The 26946-nt window shown below is 38.9% G+C and overlaps 3 protein-coding genes across 8 annotated transcripts in view; 2 read left to right on the top strand and 1 right to left on the bottom strand.

Annotated features, from left to right (window-relative positions):
* TENT4B (terminal nucleotidyltransferase 4B) overlaps positions 1 to 13342 on the top strand; it is a 38429-nt gene extending 25087 nt beyond the window's left edge. For both annotated transcript variants that reach the window (XM_085235116.1, XM_085235115.1), the window contains 9 exons: positions 1182 to 1302; positions 2304 to 2411; positions 3569 to 3697; positions 4982 to 5195; positions 6120 to 6246; positions 6346 to 6449; positions 8185 to 8372; positions 8926 to 9090; positions 10380 to 13342. In XM_085235116.1, coding sequence (XP_085091242.1) covers positions 1182 to 1302; positions 2304 to 2411; positions 3569 to 3697; positions 4982 to 5195; positions 6120 to 6246; positions 6346 to 6449; positions 8185 to 8372; positions 8926 to 9090; positions 10380 to 10559 — 1336 coding nt within the window. In that variant the 3' untranslated portion in view covers positions 10560 to 13342. The remainder of the gene's footprint in view (positions 1 to 1181; positions 1303 to 2303; positions 2412 to 3568; positions 3698 to 4981; positions 5196 to 6119; positions 6247 to 6345; positions 6450 to 8184; positions 8373 to 8925; positions 9091 to 10379) is intronic.
* Positions 11623 to 22548, bottom strand: LOC146543473 (uncharacterized). The gene is made up of 4 exons (XM_085235192.1): positions 22495 to 22548; positions 20214 to 21724; positions 18634 to 18734; positions 11623 to 18563 (listed from the first exon to the last, which is right to left on the bottom strand). The coding sequence occupies exons 1-2, from the start codon at positions 22546 to 22548 to the stop codon at positions 21059 to 21061; spliced, it is 720 nt and encodes a 239-aa protein (XP_085091318.1). The 3' UTR covers positions 11623 to 18563; positions 18634 to 18734; positions 20214 to 21058.
* The window catches only part of ADCY7 (adenylate cyclase 7), a 58758-nt gene continuing 53200 nt past the window's right edge, over positions 21389 to 26946 (top strand). For 4 of the 5 annotated variants that reach the window (XM_085235113.1, XM_085235114.1, XM_085235108.1 and 1 more), the window contains exon 1: positions 21389 to 21518. The gene's annotated coding sequence lies outside the window, so the exon portion shown is untranslated. The other variant, XM_085235109.1, reaches the window with a different exon arrangement.

Here is a 26946-nt window from a genome sequence, read left to right as displayed (position 1 = left end):
GTTGACATTAGTTGTTGTCAAGAGATGTTTCATCTAGTGCAGATGTAGTTTCTTTGAATGCCTTGAGAATGTTAGAGCATTGTTATTTGTGAATGAGCAAACCTATGAAATCTATGTGGAGAGGAAGGGGGAAGGGTAGGGGTAGTGTTACTACTTTTTTTTTTTTTTTTTTTTCTTTCTACTATATTCTATTATGTAGTTCTCCATATTCCTGAAGTGACCTTAGCTATACTTAATTATAGGGTTATACTCTTGCCTTCTTTGCATAGGAAATAAAGAAAAAAGTTGAGAAGCAAAGAGAGAAAGAGTAATTAGGATTTCAGCTCCCTGCGTAGCCAAATGAACGTCACTGTGCATTGGTGGGAAGTGTAGAGGGATGGAGATACTTCTTCAAGGAGCTGAGTTAATGAGTGAAGTTAATTTAGAAGGTTTGATCTTATTTAACAGCTTGTTGCTTCCTGAAAAGTTGCCACGTTTTTCTCACTCCTTCCCTGCTCCCTGTTGTTAGCACTACATGCCAGCTGCTTACTACGTGCCCACTTTGGTGCTGGGATCATCTGGAAAACAACCTTTGAGTTGTGAGGAGGCAGGAAATTACCCCCAGAGTGTGGGTTTGTTTGGTTTGATTTGTTTTTTTTTTGCATGTGGAGGGGAGAGGGGTTGAGTGGGTATCGGTTTCTGCCAAGCTCATTAGTATATGAATTGATTTGCTGTAGATTAGACAAATACCAGACTTGGAGTAAAGAGGATAGGACTGTGCATCTGGGAGAGGAAGATGGGAGCAGGGCTTTCCCTTTCAGTGACTAGCTGTTAAACTGACCTTAATGATGAATACAGCCCATATATGATTCACAGTTATTTACATTCTTGCTCTGAATTACTCTGGAGAAGCTGATCCCTCTCTGCTGACTGTGTGATGTGAGGGGGCTCATGTCTGACTTGGGCAAGCCGGTTGATTTGTTTGTATGTCAGTCCTCTGCTCTTGGTAATCAGAAATGTTCTTTATCTTCCCAAGCGTAAGAGTTCACCCCTACCCCTTTCCAAAGAATATAAAGAATAAATTATTTGGCTAAGCTGCATTCCATCAGCTTACTTGTAGTTACATGTGGATATCAATTGTCTGTCTTTTTGGTGTATTGGTCTTTTAATTTCAATATATCTATGTTTTCTTTTCATTTCAGCGATATTGACTTAGTTGTGTTTGGAAAATGGGAGACGTTACCTCTTTGGACCCTGGAAGAAGCTCTTAGAAAGCACAATGTAGCAGATGAAAACTCAGTAAAGGTTTTAGATAAAGCAACTGTAAGTTTGGGAAAGAAGGGTGTTTCCTTTTTTAAGCTAAATTTCTAGACTAAGGAAGATCGTTGTTAAAAGGGTAAATACTCATAAGCAGAAGCTACTTCACATATACATTCAAAATAGGACCTTTTTATTTAATGATGGTTTTTATTTCTGACAAAATAATTGATGGAGTTCCAAAAGAAACATTTCTTCTACTGGGAAAAAGTCTTTGGAGTTTCCACACAGCACAGCACATGCTTGCTTTGAAGTGTGGTTGTGCTAGTCATTAAGGTGAATTAATGTGATCAAACTCGTAAATTTCTGGACAGAGTTTGTACATAAATAAGTGAAATAGATGTATTTTTTATTGCAAGTAAGCAGACATAATATGCTTTCATATAGAATTAATAAGTACAGTATAAGTATTACATAAATATTTAATGGTATTTCTTGTGCAGGATGGGATTAATTCTATTCTGACTTCCTCCCTTTTGCTTGTTGTAAGACTGTTAAGGGTGTTGAAGTTTAAGCAGGTGTCTGATTGCTATCATTAGTGAAAGACATAATTTGGAAATCATGCAGGTGGAGATAGAATAGAGTGCTCTCAATACCTTCTGCTTCTTGTTTAAAGATAATTTTGCTGAGGAATCTGTGTCTTTTCTTAAGAGTATGTCTTACCATTTATTTCTTAAGCATTTGTCTCCCTCTGGTGTTTGTTTCTCCTGCTAGAACTGCACTACACCAGAAACTGGCTAAAGCCAATGTAAAATAAATAACTTTGAAGCTGAAGTGTTACGCTTTGTTAAAACAGTATAGTAAACTGAAAACAACATATATGAGTTAAGAAAGCAAAATTTGAATAGATAGGCAGAGTGTGTTCATAACTAGTTAGGAGACCTGTTTTTTTTATTTGCCTTCTCTATGAATTCATAAGATATATCTGTTTTATTGATGCATATCACTAAGAATGAAAACAAAGGTGTGTTGGAAGTGCATTGACTTAATCTGTCTTTCTTTTGCAGGTACCTATTATTAAACTGACAGATTCCTTCACGGAAGTAAAAGTTGATATCAGTTTTAATGTACAGAATGGGGTTAAAGCAGCACAGCTCATCAAAGATTTTATCAAGGTTAGGCAATACTATGATAGAGCTATAGAGCTCTATATTCATGTGGTGACTTAATTTGATTGTTTTACTTTGACCTGCATCCTTACTGCAGATACGCATTCACAGTTAGTTTTCGTTGTCTGGTAGTACTGCATGTAATTCTTAGGTTTACTGCTATAAAGACATGAAAAGAGTAAAATGTACAAAGACGTATGGAAATGTTACAGTGACACAATGACTAATGAAAATGCACTAATACTGACTTTGAATGTTCTGCTCTTTTAACTGTGGTTCCGTGAACATAAAAACAGTAGTGCTCTGCAGTCTTGTAGCAGGTAGGAATAATCTTGTTCTAGATTGAATATTGTTCCAGTATACAAATGCTGATTAGGTTAGACACAGCAAGTTATTGTTCAGGAATTCCCTGATAGCTGTCTCACAGATACTTTCACCTTTTGGGTTTTTTCTCCATATATTGGATGTATTACAGTTTCTGGATATATTACAGTATCTTTATATACTTTTTTCCTATTCAGTGTATTGAATACTTGTGGAAGATGTTTTATCAAAATAGTAGAAAATGTTACTTGTATGTGTAAATGTTCTGTGTAAGGATATGAAGTGCAGTCTCATTTTGGTGATATGGTATTGGTTTTCTGCTGCTAAGTGCTTTGTTGTTTTTTTTGTTTTTTTTTTTTAGCCTAACTAACAACAAGAAAAAGTATTTTAATAGTTAAATAAGCAAAACTCTTTCAGGAAAATCTGTAAGTCTCAGTAAAGCAAGCACTTTAAATCAAAATGATAAGAAATCGTGTACATCTGTCTTGGAAGTTACCTTGCAATTCAATGACATTATCAAGTATTGGGGGATTTTCTCAGTTGCTGTAGAGCTAGATGTATGGACTTCAACTTGTTAATCTTTGATTCTTTTATGTATACGTAGTAGTAAGTATGAAAGAACTCAATTTGCTCCTACACTGTCTTCTTCTTAAACCTATAGAACTTTTATAGGAGTCTTTGCTCAATTTTGGCATAATAGCCTTGAGTACTTGTCTGTCTAGTCCCATCTGTGTGTCCTTACATAAACCTTCCTCCTAAAATTTGTATATGTGAGGCTTTCTAGCATCAACTGTTTATATGTATCAGGGTATCCTAACACTTTTGTTCTTCTTTTTCAGAAATATCCTGTATTACCATATCTAGTTTTAGTATTGAAACAGTTCCTGTTGCAGAGGGACCTTAATGAAGTATTCACGGGTGGAATTGGTTCTTATAGTCTTTTTTTAATGGCTGTCAGTTTCCTTCAGGTAAGCTTAATGAAATCTATTATTGTTGATGCTAATGGGCATACATTAAAGGATTTAGTTGCTAAACTTAATAATTTAATCCCTTTTGTTTGTGGTTTTGCCCCCTCTTTTCATTTACAAATAGTCGCATCACAGCTGTCTTCTATTCTGTCTTCCACACTGCTGTTTCTGGAATTAGAGAAGATGTTTGGAACATCCATTAGTGTATCGATACCAGGTCTTGAGCGTGGTACTGTTAGTGTTAGATACAGCTGCTCTTTATAACACTTGGTTTTGAGATCATATGTTCTGTATGTGGTTAAATGAATACAATAGAATTTTATTTGCTTGTTTTGGTTTTTAACCTGGTATAGAATGAAGATTTTACTGTCTGTTAAATATTAGAGAACAGAATTCATAAGCTAAATCCATTTTGTTATTTTGGGCTGAGAAAACACTGCAGAAGTACAAAGTAGCAAGTTCTCTCTTCTAGCCTCCTTTTTTTTTTTTTCCCTTGTATTTTATCTTACTGTTTAACTATGTTTATACACTATAAGTGTGTGTGTATATTTGTGCTTTTTCACATTGAAGTTACTTCTAAACCTGACCCTTGAACTGGAAATCAGTGTTTGCTCAGTGCAATTTTCAGTTGACAAGCGAGCAGAAAAGAAATAAATGTAACAGGCATATCTTTTTGAAACAAACCCAAACCTCTCCCATTCCCTTTTTTTTTTTTTAAATTGTAACTAGTGACATGTCCATTTACAAAAACTGATCCAGTTTTATATCAATTACAAAATCAATTTGTAATCTCTTAGGCTGCATGCTTAACAGTAAGGGTTAATTTATATAGCTTTGTAGATTGAAATCCTGTATTTGTATTTCAAACCCAGGTTTTTGAAGATCAAATTGATTCTGGAGCATTCTTTTTTGTGTGTGTGTGTATATATGAACTCTGCCATTGGCACTGAAGTTGACTTACTGAACTGAAAGTTCAAATACAAACTATATTAATATTAGAAATGCATTTAAAATTCAAATATAAAGGCAGAAATACTTGCCAGCCTTATTGTAAAGAGGTAATGAGTTTATAAAAGCTTTGATTACGTCTTGTTTCAAAGAGGCAGGACAGCTTTATCAAGAATAGTTACTACGTTCAGATATGTCTGCTTTATTATTATGTGTTACTTATTATATTTCAACGTGCTTGCCTTGAACTAGGAAAGAATATAAAGGTAAATAGAAGAGGACTTACAGGCACTTGAAATATTAAGAAAATTATTTTTTTTCTTCTCTTCTTAATAGCTGCATCCCAGAGAAGATGCCTGCACACCCAACGCCAACTATGGTGTTCTTTTAATAGAGTTTTTTGAATTATATGGACGTCACTTCAATTATCTGAAGACTGGAATCCGAATAAAGGATGGTGGCTCTTACGTTGCCAAAGACGAAGTGCAAAAAAGCATGCTAGATGGCTATAGACCATCAATGCTGTATATTGAAGATCCATTACAGCCAGGTATGCTCACAAACCATGCTTTTCTGTGTTGACGAAGAGAATGCTAAATTCAAGAGTCAAACCAAGGAATAGTGTAGTGACCACCAAAAATCAAAGAAATGTTTGTTTGTGTCTGAGAACACAAGATGCACTCAATGTTGTGATTTTATTTATTTATTTTAAATGTTCCTAGCAAATGCTGTCTTGCCATTCAAGAGTGTGCCTATGCTACTGTCAGGAAATTTGGGTGTAAGAAGGCATACCAAACAACTTCACAGTCCTCAAGAGTTGTGACAGCAATATAGCTACAGCAGTGCAGGCATGAATGTGGGCTGGCTGTGTGTGCATCTCTGCATCCCTTCCAAGCCTGTGCCTGCCTCTGTCACGGTTGCACCTTGACAGGTTGTAAAGCACTGCACGGGTGCTTTACAACATATGCTTATGCCCACTCTTCTCATTCACAGAATTGCAGAATTGTAGGGCTTGGAAAGGACCTCTGCTGATCATCTAGTCCAACCCCCTCTCTGTGATTCTTTAGAATTATGTAAACACAGCAATTGTATTCTGTCTTGTTACTTTTGTGTTAAATTCAATTGTTAACATGAATGTTGGATTCTGAAGTGGTAAATGAAGTGCTGTTTTAGAAAAGAGCGTTCATTCTTCCAATCTGTCGCCCAGGATAGCACTGTTACATTTGTAATACATGCAGACCTGATTTTTATTTCTATTTGTATTTTTATTCCTGTATTGAACTTCTACCCTTTTCAACTTCTGTACGTGTAAATATCTGTAGTAGTCTTGTATTGTGAAAGTTTAGTGAGATGGAACTTAAGGACAGTTAAAAAAAAACAAAACAACCAAAAAAAAAAACCACGTAACTGTCCCGTCGGAAAGCAGATAATCATGGTTTCAGTTTCACATATTTATTTATATTCTTATTTTAAGGTAATGATGTTGGGAGGAGTTCATATGGTGCCATGCAAGTGAAACAGGCTTTTGATTATGCCTATGTTGTTTTGAGCCATGCAGTTTCCCCAATAGCTAAATATTATCCCAACAACGAAACTGAAAGGTAAATTTTATGAGTCTAAATCTCAGACATTAATTGCTCATGTTCTTGTGTGCCTAAAATTAATTGTTTGGAGTTTTCTTCTTTTCTCCTGGTTTGCAGTATATTAGGTAGAATCATTAGAGTAACACAAGAAGTGGCCACCTACAGAGACTGGATATCAAAGCAGTGGGGAATGCAAAGTAGGACTGAGTCTTCATGTAATGGTAAGATTTGACTAAGTATACAGGACAGACTTCCTGTATATTTTGATTATGTGCATGTTTCTGTTGCTTCCACTCCACATAAGGTGATGCATACATCTTAACATAAGTTCGTTTGCAAAGTGGAGATGGATTTTCTTGTGTTTTCACCCAGAAAATTTAAACTTCTACAAGAAAGGTTGTGTCATAGCATCACTGTTCTACAGTGTTAGATTTGGTCAGTATGGAGGTCTGTAAGCAATGCTGACTTGCAAAACTAAGCTCCTGACAAACATGAGATTTAAATCACATGTTGTTATTGTCACGCTTCCTTTGTGGGTGGTGTTTGAAAAATAATTATTAGGAATGCTAGTTAAAATCCAAATCTTTACCTTTTGTTCACTTTTTATTTTTAATGTTTAACATAATGTCTATCTACAGAAGCAGTATTTAAACAAGGATTGACCGTATAAGTAAAATAAGTCTTTAAAACAGAAATGAGAATTGTGATTGATATTTTGTTATTACTAACAAATGGAAACACATAAGATCTATATAGAGATCTCATTGAAAAATGTATTTTAAAATAATCTTCGTTTTCATTGCCCAGTAACAAGTTGTCACTCTCCTTGGGTGTAGGTGTATGTGCTAGCTGGAAATTTTCAAATTAATTATAGTACTCTACAATTAATTTTAGAATGTTAGCTACCAGAAGTCTTCTCCAGTTAGCCATTAAATCAGAGAAGATGCACAAATACTGGTCTTCAGGCTAGGCTGGGGTTTTATTTGTTTTTAAAAATATTTTTAGTGATTTCCCCAATGGCCCCCAGTGGGCCATTTCTGTTTTACCTCTCTGTAGATCTTTGTGGCACTGCTGTACCACTGGCAATGGCAGTCAACCGCAGTTTGGTCCTGCGAGCTCCGTAGCATGACTTATCTGCCTCTTGAGACGTATGAAGCTGTGTATAAATAAAGCTAGTGGTGCAATAAACGTGTATTACATAAATCTATTAGAAAGCCAATTCAATATAAGTTGTCCAAAAAAGCCTGACAGCCTTTAATGTGGATACTAGTTACTGGGAAAGAAGCAGAGGTAACTCCAAGGTGCAATATGTGGGACAAAGCAATTATTTAGTAATAATAACCTTATATTAGGAAGGTAATGGTGACAGTTGCAATGTTCACCTGGCAGGTTTAGTTTAAAGTTCTGGTTTTTTTTTTTTATTTTTTAAAGTAGAAGGTAAGAAATAAAAGAATTCTTTGTCTTGTATTTTCAGTTGAGAGAGTCATACAAAGCCAAGAGAGTTATTTGGAGTTCTTATGACCCTAGCAGCTCCAGTAGAAAAAACAGCTGGGAGTTGCTGAATGCTAAGTGCATAGGAACAGTATTTAGACCTAAAATAAAGCTAAAGATAGAGTGCTGTTTAAGCACGCTGTAAAGCAGTTCTGTTAATTCACACATTTGGGCTCTGTTGACTGCCCTCTTCCATGCCTTATCTCTCTTTCATTCTGAACTGTGGATAAAGCTTGGTTGTTCTCATAGTGTACAAGAATGGATCTTGTCAGTAATCCACCATGCAGTACATACACACAAACGTACAAATATGCTTGCATGTATTAAAAGTATGTACAGACAGATGTCTGTCTGTGTCCTGCTGGATATAATAGATGCATAATACCTGGATGGGTACATATATTGAAAAAAATAATAATTAATGTCACTTAATGTATGTTGATGCTTCTATCTCATTTTTAATAGGTAATGGAGTAACCCTGATAGTAGATAATCAGCAACTAGATAAATGCAACAACAATCTCGCTGAAGAGAATGAAGCACTGGGAAAACCTAGAAATAAAACTTCAGAAACACTTAGTAAACATTCTTCAAATTCTTCATCAGGTCCCTTATCATCGTCATCATCTACACTGTCCAGCTCTAGTGATGTAGTAAGTTGGAGGTTTTCTGCATTTTGATTTTAAACTGTTTTCTTTGTTGGTATTGCCACAGAACACGTTTGGAAAGCATAGAACCAGATTTAAGTATTTCATCCAGAATCCTAACTTGTGAAAGATATTCCTTCTTATGTAATTCTTGTATGTGTAAATTGCAGTATGTTTTTCTATGCCTTGCATATAAGAAAGTCAGTGCAGTAGATACAAAGCTACATAGCCCTTTTTTGTCTGTATTTTTTAAGAGGAGTGATAGTCCTAATATGTACACTTAAAAAGTAAAATAGAAAATGTCATTGAAATAAATCTGTTTGAATGAGAATTCTATTTAAAAAATAAGTGAAAAATATTAGATTCCAACGTTGGAATCATGAACCAATATGTTTTAAAATCAATCTGTTTACTCAGAATTCTGAACTGAAAGTTTAATAAACAACATTTCAAGTTTTATCCATTGCTAGCTTTATTTCTAAGGGAAAACTCACTTACTTAAAGAAAAACACATTTGTTCTTAAGAAAAAACTCACTCATACTTTACATTTTCCTGAAGGATTCTGATGGAACACCTTGTAAAACCTCTAAGCAATTGAGTTGTCGCCAGCCTACAACAAACAGAGTGGGGTCACAAGAAGTATCACTGGAATCCTCCCAGTCAAGTGGGAAAACACAAAACAGCCAAACAGGCAATACATCCAGCAACACGAACAAATCTCAGGTGTGTGAAATGTTTAAATGTGACAGCTGCCTAGATTGAGTATTACACATACCCTATGGAAGGATAGTTTCTTCTGGAAAGAAAACATTGTGTTTTTCTCCTTTGTTCCTCTAGAAAACACTGAGTACTGTTTGCATTTAAGTCATCCAGTTCACTGTCTAGCTTAGTTTTGTGCTTTTTCCAGTCTTAAACATATTGACAGTTGGATTGACTTTATTTTGAGAAGTCTAGACTTGTTAGAAGTACGTGTTTGTGTTGTAACAATTTTCTTTTTTGCAAAAATTTTGTCAGCCCATTCTTAACTGCAAAGCGTGAGAAATAATGGGACTTGCATATGCTTTAGTAAATAACAGTAAGCAAAAATGTGTGTGTAAAACAATGACTGACTGCTGTGTTAGGTGTTGATCCTTGTCAAAATGTATTTAAGTAAAAGAGATGGAGATGCTTGCTGATGCATGAAATTCCTTCTCCTTTCCCCTTAAATACAAACATCTCTGTGGTGAGACCTAACAGCTTATACACCAGGGGATTTCTCTTGTTGAAAAATACTTTGGTGACAGCTCAGTAATCTGGAAATACAATGTGCCTCTACATTCAGTATATCTCTGAATATATGCAGTTCAAATTTTTCTACTTCTTCAGAATTTAGGACTATTTTAGTGAATGAAAAATAGTCCGGAATCTAATGTAATGTTCCTGAAAAGTAAATTTGAAGACTTGCTGCCTCCTGTTTGCTGATGTTCTTTAGCTAAGAGTGAGACAGTTTAAAAAAACAGGCCTTAGATATACCATTCATGTATGTTTGTGTTATTGCACAGAGCCAGTTCTGGTACTGGCAGGTGAACACACACAACCTGAGGTATTGTACATCTGCAGAAAGATGTGATGTAAAATTAGTCTTGATCAACGTTGTCTTAATTTGAACAGATTATGAGATTTGAGCAATCTTCATCTCTACTTGGGTTATGGAATTCTGTTTCTGTATAACACGTTTTTGATGGTTGCACAGAGGGTGAGATAGAACAGTTCTATCGTTTCCAAAATTCAAAGTGCTGTATTCGTCACTCTCTTGCGTGGTTTGGATCTGGAGATGAGATTTGTTTGCAGCTGACAAAATGAAAGATTTGTGGTTTCATTCTGCTGCTCAAACAGTGGCCCAGCTTTGCCTTGCCAGTTCCTTTGTGGACTCATTTTCATGAGTTGATGTCCTTGTTATCCCAAAATAGGTTTGTGCAATTGCCACGCTTCCTTCTTACCATGGACTTACTGGGCTCTCTTTCTTCTTACAGCATGGATCTGCACGGTTATTTCGCTCGTCTAACAAAGGCTTCCAAGGTCCAGCAAACTCGAGCCACGGTACCTCAGTCACAAACAAACAACATCAAGGCAGCAAATCACACCATCAGTATTTCCATGGCAAAAAGAGGAAACACAAGAGGGATGCAGCCCTTTCAGACCTTTGTAGATAGTTGCCTATTTTATGACTGTTCTTCTGTGTGCAATGATCTCATGCTACAGGATAGTTTGATAGTGACTCCTTGGATCTCTTCCGGAGCTTCAGACTGTTCGGACATTGATTAGCAACTGCATTTTTTTTTCCCAGCTCGCCACGGAACGGATCATGAAGATTGATCACTGCAAAAATAAAAAATATTAATAAAAAAAAAATAAAAAAAAGAAAAATAGAAAAAAAAAGAAAAAAAATTAAAAAGAACAAAAAATTTTAAAAGGAAAAAAAAAAAGGAAAAAGTCTGCTCATTTGATAAGTCATATGCTACAACAGGGTCATTTAGGATATAAAAGCTTGAATGTAAAATAAATGTATTTCCCATCAGCTCATGCTGACCTGTAGGGGTAGTACTCAGTGTGTCTAGGGGGTGGTTTACAAAACACAGAAAATAGGAAAAGAATAAAAAAGGCAAAAATTGTATTTTGAGGGAAACCCAGCCTTTAAACGTGAAAGTAATTTGTGCATGATTTTTTTATTATTTTTGCATATACTTACCATTTTATTGTGTATATATAGATGACCATATAGGAAAACTGACATTTGTAATAGTGGATTTGTTAATACTTTTTACATAACATTACTGTTTAAATTGTAAACATAAATTTTTCTCAGGATTAGTTTGGAAAATAATCTGAATTGTCATCTTAACATCCATATAAAGAGACATTACTAGTTATATTGCTCAGAATTTCTTTTCTTGGCATTAAGATTTAATAGAACATTTGATCTGCAAAAGCTGTTCCTCTGGAAGAAAGTTTTATGGTGACAAATGAAATGTTTCATTTGTATAAAGTGTAGCTGTACTTTGTGTAGACACTGAGCTTGTCATCTCGGAGAAGTAACCTTCACCTTGTTTTCTAGAGTGCCATCATTTCAGGGCAGTGGGGTTTTATAGTTGCACCCTTCTCTTCCTCCCCTTAGTGGTCCTCCCTCCCTTCCCTCTTTTTTCTTTTTTTTTTTTTTTTTTTTTCTTTTTTTGATGTAAGCCACTTTGGGGAGGGCTGGTTGGTTGGTGTTGGTGATTCTTTTTTTTTTTTTTTTTTTTTTTTTTTTTTTTTCCTCCCCTTAGTTTAAAAAACAAAACCAAAACAACTCGGTTTGCTACAGGCCATTTGCATTCCTGGGCTGCTTGGATCCCATGCCTCTTTGTTCGTGCCTTCCCTCCCCATTCCAGGTCTGTTTTTTTGTCTTTTATATTTTTGCTAACTCCTGTAGGAGATGATAACTGTTGAAGCTTTAAGTAAATTTTACAATTAAAGTATTTTTTCTCACTCCCCTCTAAGGCATTTTTGTATTTACACTTAATTATTATTAAAAAAAAAAATCAAATGATGAAATATATTTTGTATTGCCTTAAAAACCCAAACCTTTCATATCTCATAGTATTTCTTCATTGAAGTAATAATCACTAAATTCAAACTCCGCATTTGTCTGGTTCAGTCACATTGTAAGCCTAGCTGCAGTAAGCTGGATGCCATGAATGCAAATCAGATGTGTAACTGCAGGTATCGTTTGGAAAAGGGGCTGGGACACTTCAGTGGTAAAATGTTGAGTGGCATTTACTTTCACATGTTTCTTTTAAGAGGAAAGTTTGTACCTGGCATACGTGGCTGTATTTAATGCAGCTGTTCTGGAGATGTTGCTTTTATAAAAAGTAGTGTTAGCTTTTCTTTTTTTAATATATATACATTTGTGGAATTCTACAGACCAACCTGACCTTTGATGGGCACTAATGAGTGCAGTGATTTTTAAAGTAAAAAAAAAATGCACAAATAAGACCAGAACTGGTGTCATCACTTAAATGAGTAAACATTTTCAATGTGTTAAAGTGTTTTACTTCAAAAAGGAAAGAATATATATATACATATATATATTCCAAAAGTATGGAAAGTCGTAACAGTTACTCAAACACTAAGCTTAAGTGATGTTAATTTGACAATATTTAAAAAAGAAATTAGATTCATATTTTAATTTGATCAGATAATTTTATCCACAGGACGTTGAGCTTTTATTCATAGAAACTAGTAAGAGTTATACCACATTATGCATAATCACAGTATTTATTTTGTTTTAGATTATTGTGAATGTGTAGACTTATGTTCACCGCTTAGGGAACAATTATTTATAAATTATATTAATCCAGTATTGTTAGCTGCTATTAGCAAAACTGTTCCAAAACTAAGTACCTGCAAAGATCTGTATCGCATTTACCACACTGAAGTGTTTTTAAAAGAATCACCCTCATTGTTGAAAGCAAATGTACTCTTAGGGTGCAGATATTAGTGTTCCAATAAGCATGTGATAATTTTAAGGTGGTGGTAGCGGGAAGATAATCTTGATTCCATTGGGAATCTTAGGTTTGCCTCAATTTATGGTTTTCATAAATTTAATGGAAAATAGCTTTTCCTGGACTGCTCAAGTTTCTTTTTGGTAAACAGTATCTTTCTAAAAGAAAAAAAAAAAAAAAAAGCATGAAGGAAGAATTGAGGTATTTTACATTGCCTCAAATGACCAGCATTGTATTCATAAAATACTGTATATCTTGCAAATCTTTATTTAAACAGAACAGTTGAACTGTTCATTTTTCAATCTGAAGTAAAATACTTTCAAGACCTTTTAGTTTGCCTGCTCATTTGTCTTGTACATTTCATCTCTGTATTTGACTCAAGTCTAATTCCTTTTTGAGTTTCAATACTTTTGTGAAGATTTTGTGAATATATGAAAAATAAATGTTTAATCTAACTACTGCAGTTTATCACCATTCTTGGCACTCACCCTGTTTTTCCCTTCACAGTACTGAAAAGAACAGAATATTCAAAGCCCTTTAAGGTTTTGTAGTATCTGGGTGCTTCACCCGCTGGTTGCTGGGCACCTCTACCTTTTGCAGAGGTAGGCCTGCCCTGCAGCTTTTCACTTTGAGAGCTGAAGCAGAATATTCTGAGAATAAGTTGTAAGGATATATGTGTATACAGGTTTTTTTTAACTATGACCTTTCTTTAATTTTCCTCCATTCTATATGTAGGAAACTTGTCCAATCTTGTGTTCCGTTTGGAGTTGTTCAAATCTTGCATTCTGAGCAGGGCATTTGGGTGTACTCAGAAGTTAATGGTAGTTGCCTTCAGCCTTCGCATAAATCCTGAAGCATGGTTGATTTTTACAAGTTTATGTTCTTAATTCTATTAGTTGTAACTTAATTTTGCAATTCCTTGCATAAATCAGTAGGAAGACATATACGTATTAAATTCTTCCTTGCTGCTGCCAGTTTGATAACACAGACCATCTAAAACACCTAGAGATGCTGAAATGTTTATATATCTTCCTGCTGGGACATCAGATTGGTGGTTTTGTTGTTGTTTAGCGTTTTTAAACGGTAGCTTAGATTGTTTTTATTCTTAAAAAGCTGTGTATTTATTATTTTTTTGCAGAGTCATTCTTCTACTGTATGGCAAAAAAGAAACTGAAATGTAAGTCAAGCTTTGTTTGTGGCTCACGACATGATTCTCTTTACTTGCCTCCATGTTCCTTGCAGTATCCGCAGAATTTACAATTTGGATTTTCAATCTTGAAGTTTTAGGGAAATAATTTTATTAATCTTTGAAAATAATAAGCTTTCCAATTGGTAGCAAACTTTTCTTTTTAAATGTACTTCAAAAATGGAACGTTTTCATTTCATGTCTGGAGTCATCTTGTATGCTTCCTAAATGTAACGTGAGCAAGTGATTAGACAGTGGTCTTGAAAACGTATGTTAAGTTAAAGAGGTCAGCCACTTGACATCTCTATGGATGCTAAAAGTCATGTTAGATGTTACCATGTGACTCCAAAGCAAACAAACAAAATAAAACCATAGGAGATTGCAAACTATGCAATTACTTTAGAAAGGGGTATGCCCCCCTCAGGGGCTGCAACAAAAAATGCATTTAATTATTCCAGCCAGTGTTAAAGTGAAAAAACTAGTGACTACGTACACTGCTGGTTCCTGCAACTTGATTCTTTTGCTTAGAAATGCAATTTTCTAGAATGAAATCTGCCATGTCTTGCAAGTGTTTCTCTCTCCTGAAAGGGAAAACATGAGAGCTTTATTTTCTAATCTGTAGTGCTTCCATAAGCTTGTTAAATAGCTTCTCAAAAATGTTTTCCAGTTTCAGTGACCTAAGTGTTAGTGTGTCTTGACTCAATATCCATGAGCCATTTACCAGTAGTTCTGACAGACAGGTATTCGTGGCTTCACCTGTAAGTTGAAAGCAGCTTTGTTAATTTGTGTTCCTAAAATTTATCACACTTGCGGAACTCCTTCTGTTAAAGCTAGTGGTCTTTTTCCAGCAGTAGTTTGTTCTGAGCCTAATTACTGATCTTCAGAAGTTGGTGATTAGGATGTTTGAGATAATCCCAGAGAAATGATCCAACATATAGAATCCTCTACAAGTTACTTAATGGAATGCTGTTCTGAGTAATAGAGGCAATAGAAGAATTAAAATTTAGATAGCCTTATTAGGTCTTGACAAGCCCAAAATTTGAGCATCTACTTGAAAAAGGAATAAAGTAGCCCAAAACCAGTTATTTGTGCATTTTAGTATGATAGTGCTAGATTAAATTAATCTATATTTTAGGTCACTCAAAAATTTAGATGAGTTAATTTTCAATAGTTTTGATGTTAACTCTTATTATCTAGTGACTTCCCTACCATGGCCATTGTATAACTTTCTACCAGAATCGTGGTGCCTTTATTAGACTTCTCAACCACAGACACGGTTGGGCTACAGTTCAATATGATTCTTTCATTGCAGTAACTAGCTTCAAAAAATTGCTTCTTCCCATTTGTTTGTCCTCCTGTGTGACCAACCAGTGGTGAATGTGAGTATGAAGCCGGGGAAAGAGAAAGAAAAAACATAAATTTTGTTTTCTGCAAATGAGTTGGTAAAAATTGATGGGATCCCGAAAGTCATTTATGTATGCAAATAAGCAAGGGAACCCCAAGAGAAAATGAATAGAAGAAATCTTGGAGATACTCTACGTGAAAGTCTTGTAGAGGAATGCCATCTTTTTGCCTTCCAAGATGAACAACGAGACACAGAAGGCTTCCGGTGAGTCAGTTTTCTTGAACATTCCTTCTCATCAGGTACTGAATGACCTGAGCAGTAAATCTGCTCACCACTGAAGTTTGTTAAAGATTCCTGTGTTCCCCAGCAGCGATAAATAGCTGCAAAGGCATTTATTAGCAATTAGGCTGATTCTAATTTGCCTTGCTTCTGCTTTCTCCTGCTAGGTGACTTTTAAAAGATGCCATTTTAATCCTTGGTTGCTTTTAAAAAAAAAAAAAACAAAAAACAAAAAAACTTGCTAACTTGAGTCTTATAATCCTTTTTTTATTTCCCTTCAGTTTTGTGGTGCAAAATCTTGGTAGTGGATGTGGTGTTTGTCAAACCCTATCCAGCCCTCTACAGAGAGGCAGGAATTGGGGTGAAGATTGATAGAGTTTTGAAGGGAATATTTGAAGGGAAGATTATCTTCTCTGAATGTAATGCTCACTCCTTAAAAAACAAAACAAATCTACTTCACTGGTCTGTACGCAACTGATTGTTGCACCTAAGAGTGTGAATATATATATATATTTCTGTTTATTTTACAATGATTTGTGGTTTATGTGAAATACACATGTAGTGGTTACTGTTTGTATTTCCCTTGTTCTATGGCCTCTCCAAACAGGACTGTCGTTCTTACGGTAAGTAAAGGCATGGTTAAGTTTGAGGTGCTTGTCTTATTTTTTGCTTCATTGCAGTAGATTTTGAATCAGACTAATTTGTGGTTGTCTGGTAATCAGTAACTATGAGAAGACTATCCTCAGTCAGAAAAATCAATGGCTAATCCAACAGCAGGTGGAAATGTTTCTTATTCTCTTCCTTCATTGCTAGCTTGTTTACCTTTTCAAAATATTTAACAGTGCAAGGGAATAATTTATAAAGTAATGTAATACTTTCTATACAATTTTTACTTATACCAAAATGTGTCTTACTAAACATATGTTATGATGTTAACTTGTATCCCTCAAGGTGACAAAATAAAGCAGTCTAATTCCTGAAAACCTCAACCAAGTCAGAGCTGCAGTGTGTGCCACCTGCTGAATGACTTCTGGGCAGTGTCTAAGCAACATACTCCATCTAAGAAAGGTAGTTCAAAGGTTTCTGTTTTATAGTGTTTGTACGTAGATGCTAGGAACTTAAGGTAGTAGGAAATTTGTTTGGTACTGCTGAGCTACACCTCCATTCCTCATACATCCCAAATCCTAGAGCTATGGGTATGGATGAAAAAATCAAACTTTGGTGCTTGGAGGAAAAAAAAGGAAAGAAAGTTAAAACAGTATCAACAAGGTTCAGAAGCCAATGTGTAGGAGCAGCCTGCCCCTGAGAGAGGAGCTGCCGCAGCAGTGGCAGTGCTTGGCCTGGCATCTCCCTGTGTATGCAGAGACTGCCATGGGCGGCTCCCGCTGACCAGACCTGCCTTCCTAGACAAAGCACTTCATTTAAATGCACCTAGCAATTAATGATCTCTCCATTCTTGAGAGCAAAGTCACATGATGCTTTATCAAAACCAGAACAAACTTCTCAGAGTACGTTGGCAAACACCGAAGTTGGGAACCTGGAAGCTGAAGAATTAACATAAAAGGGAAGGAATTCAGACTTTTGTAGGTACAGTGTGCTGGTCTGGAAATGTTACTAAACAATAGAAAACAGCAATTCATTAAATAATGCCAATTCTCTTTTGCTAGGTATCAACAGGCAAAAATTCTATGAAAAACAAAGTACTTGGGCTGTGTGATGAGGTACTGTGTCTGGTACCTTTGGGAGAATCTGAATATCCTAATGTGGCTTAGTAAGGAAGTAGTAGTTGGTAGTTAGTGTAATTAGTAGGAAAACTACAGTTAACAATTTTGATGAGCTGGTGCATCAGTAAAAGGACATAAATTAGAACTGATGTTTACTTTCCTGATCTCATTATAGGAAGTTTTTCCATTTCTTGTTTCGTGTCCTCTTAGATATTTCAATTTTTACACGCTTTCTCTAGCTCTGTGACACATCTGGCCTGTACAGGAAATCACAGCCGTCGTCCATTCCAGCTGCCAGTTGGCATCAATTAAGAATTTATGTAATCTATTTTCAACACAGTCATAGTTTTTGATACAGCAGAACTCTGTGATTTCAAAATAATAAAAAACTAAAGCATCTATCATCTTAGTCCCTCTCAGCTTTGAGATAATCATGATATTGAAATGTTTGAAAATGCCAAATACTTGCAGGAAAGCACAGGTTTTTCTCAGTATAAAAGATAAAGGGGAGGAGTATTGTCTATTAAAATCACAATCACCATCTATATCTAGTCTTCAAGAAGTCAGTTATTTCCTTAAAACTCCATGTAATGGGGCTATGTTGATTTAACCAGATGATTTTGTCCACGCTTTCTTTTTTCAATTGTTTCAAAACAGGCTTTTTTTTTTTTTTTTTTTTTTTTTTTTTTTTTTAAAGTAAAGTCATATTTTCTAGTGGACTCTCTATCAACTTCCTGTTCTAGGACAACTCATGCAAAAGCAATTTTCCCTGATAGTACACATGGTCTGTTTGTCCCTTAGTAATTTACCCAACGTTTTCTTTTTGGTTTCCAATACGTCCTTGTGGCTGCTAATGCGGAGACACTGGAAGTGCAAACTGAGAGCAGTTACCTATTTTCACAGTCAGTGATAAAATGATTTAACCTTTTCTGTTTTCCTTAAATCAATAACATCGTCAATTTTATTAGAAGCCCCACCTGCAGCATTGCAGTGCCTAACAGAGAAATGTCCTTTTACTTATTTTCTTCTCTTGTGTAACTTAGCAGTGAAGGAAGAGTGACCCCTCAATAAGGTCATCATGACAGTTTTTTCAGCAAGCACAGACTGGGTCTGCTGTCACTCAGCATTGTTCTGAACAATTTCTAGAAGAAAATGTTACATTTTAATATAGATCAACTTCAATATACAGAAGCACTTTAAAACGGGTCTGACCTGTGGCTCTTGGTGCAGTCCTGATCACACCCACAAGCACAGCTGGAAGGTTTTAGCCATTGGCCAAGCACTGATTTTAGGGCACGATGCACATTCTTGCTCTGCAGAAAGAAGCGTGAGAGAGAAAGGAAATGGAAATACTTCTCTGATTCTTAATTCAAGAAGTCAACAAACCTCGCAGCCAAGGCTGCAAAGCTGGAGAAATTCCAGTGGTGAGACTTGGACTGCTAAGTGCTTCATTTCCTTTAGAAGCTGGCTTATTAGCCCCCTTGTTATAGTAGTGCTTCACTGACAACCATCCTGATCTCTTCCATGGTTTCAGGTTGCTGTGAGTTTGAGTTGGTTTTCAAGTTTACTTTGGAGAAGCTGCTTTTATAGAACTAAGTCCCACTGACTTTCACAAAATACAGAACAGTAGAAAATGTGACCTTGGTTCCAAGTCAGTTAGACTGAGAATTTTAAAACAAATCACAGCTGTGACAAGAAACCTGAGTAGCTTTTCATTTGCCTAGAGATGTATGTAACTCCTGTAGATTTTATGCTTTAGAGAAAAGCAGCAAATTATTCCCAAAAGTTCCTTAAATTGATCCAATAGCCCAGGAATGCAAGCTACATAACAGCAGTGAAATTCTACCTTCTTTTTATTGTGGCTGATGCAGTTAAGTATTTTTGCATTTAACATAATAAATGTAATGGTCTTCAGCAATCCATTCTAATACTGTCCCAAAAATGAGGATGATATCAATGTAACAGCTCAAAATAATTTCCCTTTCCTTCCTTCCTAAGCATGTAGTGCCAACTACTTCAGGACTGTGGTATTATTAGACATCTTTGAACTCACAGATTTACAGGAAGTAGCATAAAATTTACTTGAGCTATTTGTTTTGCTCTCTAAATGAAGCTAAGGCTATCTTGGTTGCTTTTTCTTTGGTTAGCTGCGAAAGGCTAAAAGAACGCTTTCCTAAATGCCATCTGCTCAGCAACTGTCCCTTGAGCACTACCTGACTCATTTATTGGAGCCATGGAACACCTCAGTGTTGAAAGTCTTTGCAAATAAAATTATTTAAAAGTTACTTATTGGGACCCAATTCATCCCTCTTTCTACTATGAATAGTGCAAGAAAGAGTATCCTGTAGGCAGATCCAACCCACAATGACTTAAGAATTAAGGCACTCCCCATTAGAATTACACTGACAATTACTTTAAGTCCTTTTATTTCAGCTGCTTTAAAAAAAAAAAAAAAAAAAAAAAAAAACCCAATTTTTCCTAACAGTTCATTGAGCGCTATGCAATCCACACTAAAGCATACATCCTTATTGTACAAAGCAAACCTCTGCAATGCTCTGTAACTCAATTTGCAAACAATGCAAGTGGATTTGGTAGAAACAACACATCAACAACTAATTCAAATAGAAAATTGGAAAAGAGTTTGAATTTTGTCTTGCTAGATCTCATCAGCTAATGTGTTGCATTTTATTTTAATTGAATAATTATAACCTATCATAAATCTAGATTTGTGAGTCAGTCTGGAAGGTTTAGATGCATGTTTAATGCTCTGGTTCTATATGTTCAATACCTACATTTTTAAGAGCTTTTTTTTCCCCTTTTGCTGGACTTCTTCTCTAAACAAGCGCTTGAAAATCATGAAGCATGCTTGTCTATGGATAACATAGCTTCACAGTATCACACGTGTACAGCTCTCACATGCACACAGGACATTTATTTCAGATGGATCTGAAGGTGCCAAGAGACAAATGATGAACTGCAGGCTGGTGCCATCCCTTCTCCAGGCAGAGCTGCTTGTGGGGCAGCTGCAGTGCTGCAGGAAAAGAAAAGGGGAAGCGTGTGCTGTATGTAGCATGTGTAGCAGCCAATGGATTGTATCTTACTGCCTATACTTGACTTTTTTTGCTTTTACATCCATTTTGCTAGAAATGAGTTGTGGTAGTTGTCCAGTTTAATCTTCATAGCAGTTCTTGTATAGCACTTCTGGTGTTCTGGAACTGCTGCTGTTAAAAAGTTACAGCATCAGTAGTACTGAATCAAGCAGAATTTTATATCTTCATGTGGGACAGCAAATGGTTGTGGGTATACGGAGCTGATCTGAAGGAATTGGTGTGCTTGGGAGGTCCACAAACTTGTGATGAAGTGGTAAATGGTGTCCAGCTGTTCCATTTATGATCTCAGAGCAATGCATTTTCCATTTCCTGCAGTTTTTTTTAATCCATTATCTACTCCAGCTTTCATTGAAGAGGAATTCTTTCTAACACGTGTTTTGCTGGAGGATCTTTTTCTCCATCTTCCCTGACCCTGGCCTGCACGGCCTTCAAAGTTTCCTTTCCACCTCAAGCAGTTCTGCGATGCTACGAACTGACAGAACTATATTTGAATTCCCCATCCCACAAAGCGCTCCTGTTCGGCAGTCTCACGAAACGTTTTCCCTTTGCAATATCCAAACGGGAGCGTGAGAGGCCATCGGAGCGCTTGTGGTGCGTGCGAAGCGCTGCTCCCCGCGGGGCGAGCCGAGCGCGGGGCTCCGGCCTGAGGAGAAGGCTGGGGCGAGCGCTGCCCGCGCTACACCTGTAGCCCTCAGTGTCCGCACCGAGCCGTGTGACGGCGGCGCGGCTGCGGGGCTCTGGCAGACGGCGGGGCCGCCCGCGCTGACGGCCCGCCGACCCGAAGGCTGAGAAGAGCCCGCGCGCCGCCCCGCAGCCCCTCGCGCCGCCGCCAGGAGGCGGGCAGGGCACGCCGCGCACCGCCCCGCGCGCACGGAGCCTCCCGCGGACACCTCGGAGACGGCGGGAGGAGGAGGAGGAGAAGGGAGCAGCAGCGCCCGGTGCCGACCCGCCGCTCCACCGCTGCCGCTTCTCTTCCGGCCGTCGCAGGTGAGCGCTGGGCCGGGCGTCCCTTCCCTCCTCGGCGGCGGGGGCCGGGCGGGCGGGGCCGGGAGGCGGCCGCGCCCCGGAGGTGAGGGGCCCCGAGGTGAGGGCGCCCTGCCGCCGCGATCGCCGTCCGCCCGGCCCTGGGGAGCCTGCAGGGTAAGGGGAGCCCCGATCTGCACCGCTTCATCGCTGCGGCTCGCGCCGGAACGCTACCGGTGCGGCGCGCCGTGCCCGGGATCGCACCCAGCGACTTACCGTGGTCCCGATAGGGTCTGGGCGGTTCCAGAGCAGAACTTGCGGAAAGTGATAGCGAGCCGCGCTGCGCCGAGTGCCGCGTGCGGGCAGCCGGCGCGGTGTCAGGGCCGTGCTGCTTTCGCTGGGTCAGCTCGGCGTGCGGAGCCGTGAGCCGAGAGCTGAGAGCTGAGCTGCGAGCTGAGCTGCGCTAAGCGCCGCGCTTTGTGCCCTGCACAGCGGCCCGGAGCGAGACCGAGAGCGGCTGCGTCCTGCTGGAGGATCCCGGGTCCCCGGTTGCGTGCTTTTTCAACCTATTCGAGTTTTACTTTAGGGAAAGGAGTATATAGGTTGCTCCAAAAGTAATGCCTCCTATTCTTTTTTTTTTTTCTTTTAAAGAAACTTCAACAGTTACAAAGACCACAATACTATTGTTTGATAGAGTGAATTCTCAGCAACAGAACACTATTTTTCAACGCGGTCGTGACCGTTTGCTCTGCAGCAGCAGAGGTTCCCCACTGTCACTATTGGCACTGCTGAAATGCACCACCCACTGCTCACTGTGCTCACATCCACTGCTTGGTTCCATAAGCATTCAGCAAACGCCAATATTAAGGGATGCCATTTTTTCTGCATGTAGGATTCCAGTGACACACCTTCGCTTCATCCTCACTTCCATGTCAGACATCATTTTTTCAGGCTGCCCCTCTGCTGCCATCTGTTGCGTGGCAACAAACTGTAATTGTACCTGGTGGGAAGGTACAACCTCTGCTGCCATACCACCGACATTTGCTTCCGCCATTGTGGGCCAACACAATAAAATAGGAGGTATTTCTTTTGGAGCAGCCTTAGTGCTTAAATCTCCAGAGAAGACTGAAATGTGTGAGGCGGGTTGGCTCCTGCCTTTCTGTGCTGCTGAAGTGGTGCGCATCATTCAGCTCTGGTCTTGGTAGGAAGCATAACGGCATTACTGCACTAAGTGAGCACGGTTAACTGAGGGATTCAGACATTTCCGTACGTATGATGTGATGTCTTTTCACCACTGTTTGATCACATTACGTTTGCTGGAGGCGGGCAAAGCGTGTCAGTGAGAAGGGTCATCTCGTCCTGCTGGTGTTAGCAGGGACCCAGGGCCCTTTTAGTGGCTGCTGAGATGAGGCTGCTTTGTGGTGTGCAGAAGTGTCGAAGTCTGACGAAGCCACTTGAAACCATTTTTGGGCACTAAAAGTAAATGCACAGTGTAGTGTTTGCATTTGGCTCAGCATAGAAGCCCACTTCTCTCCTGTCAGTGTGCAGCTCTTTATTTGTATTGCTCTCTGCCTTACATGCTTGGTCGTGGACCAAGACCACGTTGTGCTAAGTGCTGTGCAAATATTAGGGGGAGTCCATGCAAATGGTTTGGATTCTGAGGCTGTTGTGATTTATTGTAGGAAATAAAATGTCCTCTGCTGGACACAGGGGTATGAACATTCCTGCAGAGTGGGACATGCACTGGTGGTTTTGCTGCTTTGTGCTATAACTGAGGATGCTGCGATCTTTTCTATTTATTTAAATGAAGAAACAGGCTGTGAAATGGTTTATTATTATTAAACAAGCAGAATTCCAGGGGAGAGAGTTTCAGGGAAAGTTTAATGCTAGTGATAGGTTTGAAATAAACAAATAAACGCTGTAGTGCCTGTGGGGTTTTGTTTGTTATAAAGATATCCCGATCTTCCAGATGTTGAAATCCTGGTCTGGAAGCTTTTAAAAAGTCCCCTGTGGGCAGGAGGACGATGTGTGGCAGGTCGGTGGTAAGACCCGTGATGCTGTGTGCTCAGGGTATGCTTGTGTGAAATAAGTGCTTTGGGATTAAGTATTCTGAATTGCAGTGGTTGACAAAGTCATCGTGCATTGACATTTCCCTCTATCCAGAGATGTAGAACGGAAAATAAGAATGAGAAAAACCAGCCTGGAAGCAAGAGGGCAATACTGGTTTCTAATGGCCATTAAAGGACGTTATTTGTGCTTCCAGAAGCCATTATTGACAGCAGTTAGGGACATTGGGGCTTCTTGTAAAACAGCCATTAAGCTTCTTAATTTTTTTCTTAATGAAGCTAATGTCAACACCATTAAGAGTAAGCAAGGAAGGCACTTCATTCCCTAATGTATGTGGATCCTTACGTCGTGGTTTGTGCTAAGTGAAAGAGCAGGTGCTGGTGGAGAGCTAATTAGCTGAGGTGTAAGCCTAGAGACAGATGAACGCAGCCTTCTGTTAACGTGGGCGTCTGTGTAATTGCCAGTGGCTCTGGGATCAGAAAGAGAAAAAGAGACGGCGTTCCTTGTGGAATTACCAAAAATGAAAAATATAAATTGAAATCTCGCTGATGTATTTGTTGGAATAAGTCCTTGACTTAACGTAAGAGAATTTATGGAAATGATCGCTTTTAATCTGTTGTAAAGGCTTTAAAGCGTAGGGTGAAGCACTTCACCCGGAGATTCCTCCCTCAGACTGAACGTTTGTGTTAGAGCTATGTTTTATCTGTTTGGAAAAGCACCCAGCCTGCCTGATGGCTTGGGAGTTTTGGTTGCTGTGTTGGAGGAATAAAACACAGCACTGAGCAGGGCTTCTTTTGGGACCTCTATCGGAAATATATGTATGTTTATCAATCCAGGACGGTTTGTTTACAGTAGGTGACCCAGAGATGAAGGCCGTGTGGGAGGTGGGACTGGCGGTGTCCGGGCTGCAGAGGGCTGTCTGCTGGGAGGCACCATCTGGAGGGCTGTTCTTCCACAGGCTGAGCGCTGCTCAGCACATCATCTATTAAGCGAGTATCTGCGAACTTTCAAGATGATGATTTGCTAACTTGACAGGATGTTACAGCGTGAAGTAGTTTGTAACCGTTGTGCAGGCAGATCGTCCTGCATCAACATGAGGAAGTGCAGCTTCTGCCTTAGGCCACGTGCCTTGTGCGCAGTGCTGACAAACAGGCCTTCTGCTTTCAAAGTGTAAAATAGGAATTTGGGATTTCTTCCTGTCTTTTAAAGAGCCATCTTCACCTGGAAAAAAAAAATAACACCTTTAATAAAAATGGTATAAAACGTCTCATGATAAAAAATATTTCATCATTATCTCCAGAGAGATTTGCCAATCATTTGAAGAAACTTTTGCTCTTTTTGCCCTTTGCTTCATACCCTGCCCTGCCTTCCTTCATTCGCCCCAAGGAGGGTCCCAGCTCTGCCCCACAGTGCCAGCTGCTGCCGTGGTGGTCTGCAGTGCATTTCATCTTTCGTTCTTGCATGTGTTTTTCTTTGCTTTATACACACGACAGACAGTGCTGTAATGCTCACTGCACATCATGTGTGGGTTCCTACTGTAGCTGAGCGTCATCTCTTCAGAGTTAGGAAGATTAAGACTCAAAAGGTGAATTCATTTCCTCCAGGTTCTGCAGAGATAGATGAAAGGGTAACGTTTAAGAGGAACGCAGGATTGCTGTTCCCTCTCTAATGGAGGCATTGCTTTAGCTCAGTAGCTCGTAGTTATTACACAGATTTTTAGTAAGATGTGTCCTTCAAATAGGAACGTGGTTTGTTTTGTGTAGCCTGATTTCAGTAATGTTCTATACAACTCAAGCTGGTGTTCTGTGACAGCCAGGCTGCTGTTTTGCTCTTTATGCACAGTGTGAGTTCAGCAGCTCCAGTCTGTCTGTGGTTTAGAGACAAAGCCACGTCAAAGTTGGCTCAGGGCTGCAATGCTGCTGCTTTTCTGAAGAGCTTCCTTGCAGCTCATGGCACTGTGAATTAGCAGCTGTTCTGCAATCCTCATCTCAGCATTAGCAGCAGCTTCTGGCCTGTAATTAGACAGAAGGAACAAGCAGGGTGTGTTTAGCTTCTGTTTTTTGACTTAGAGCTAAGTGATTAAGTAACATGCTGTAGTTAGTACAGAAATAACAGAGACTACCAAGGCTATAACTAAGGTGTATGTAAGAGGAAGGTGACAGGTGTCTCTGGATGTGGCTGTTTGTGGCAGCCTCACTCTGTAGTGCCTGCATGTTGCCTGATGTCTGCCCGGGTGTGAGCTCAGTGCCGGCAGCGTGCAGGGCTTCTGCTAAGGACAGCTGTGTGAGGTGTTCCCAGCTGCCTTCCTCGTGTCCTGCCTTCAGCCTGCTTCCATCATGGGGCTCTGTGTCGTCCTCTGCTCTGCGTGATGCGTGAGGCAGTACTGCTCAGCCTGGGTGCTGTCGTTCATCCCACCGTTAAGGGAACATGTCTTTCTGAGATTCCCAGCGAGTATAGTCATAAATTCCCTTTTGATAACATTGCCTTGTAGTTGACCATGAGTGTCCTCTTGTACTGTAATCAATATTAAAATGTGTTAAAAGGACTTTGATTAAGTCCTAAGGTCTTACAGTGCGTACTTTATATTGGGGAAGGAGGGAGCGTAAGTCTTTTATAGGCAGATAAATGTTGAAATAGCCTACATGTGACTCCTTGCAACTTGTTACTTTTCTCTCCGGGAGAAGTTTTGTTACGACCAATAACATCAGTGCTCTGGTGAGTTGAAGAAAATATTTCAGTAAGAAGGTCTTAATTTGTAATTTATCCTGGATTTTAGTCATTAGTCGCATAATGTCTAGTTTGTGTTATCTTCTTTATTTCTATGGAATACAATTTTTTAGTGTTAGGGCATTCTTTTTAAAATGTCTTTCTCAGAACCAGTTGCTGACCAAAGCACTAGCAGTGACTGCCTTTCATTCAGGCGCTGTCTTCTGCCCGTGTAACCCAAACAGAGTGTGCAGATGCTCCAGGGCTGAATAATGAGCCTGGTGGAAGCAGCCATCAGAGCTGGGTTTGGAGCAGTCTGAGGTCACTGAGGCTTACTCGTGGGCAGCTGAAGTAAATGGCAATGAAAATTAAAGGGATCATTTTAAATGCCAGGTGTTCTTAGCACCTGGCTCGTGTCAGCCCTGGTCCATCTGTTACATTACTTTCAGGTAGGACCTGCTGCTGGAGCCGTGCTGAGAGGGAAACACTGGGGCACGCTGAGGGAGAACAAACTTCCTCCTTGGGCTTCTTGTCTGTAGCTGGTTCTCTGTTGTTGCCACTGAACTTCTGAGGCTGAGTCAAAAAAACCCCGAGTTCCAGTAGCAGAGTGGGGTTTCAATTTCAATTTCCTCATTTGAAAGGAAGCTGGGGCACGGCTCTCAACACTTTCTCACTTCCC

This window comes from Meleagris gallopavo, chromosome 13 (assembly GCF_905368555.1).
Source record: "Meleagris gallopavo chromosome 13, MGAL_WU_HG_1.1, whole genome shotgun sequence".
NCBI lineage: Eukaryota > Metazoa > Chordata > Aves > Galliformes > Phasianidae > Meleagris > Meleagris gallopavo.
The sequence above is the reverse complement of the archived record's forward strand: the minus strand, read 5'-3'. Positions and strand labels throughout refer to the sequence as shown.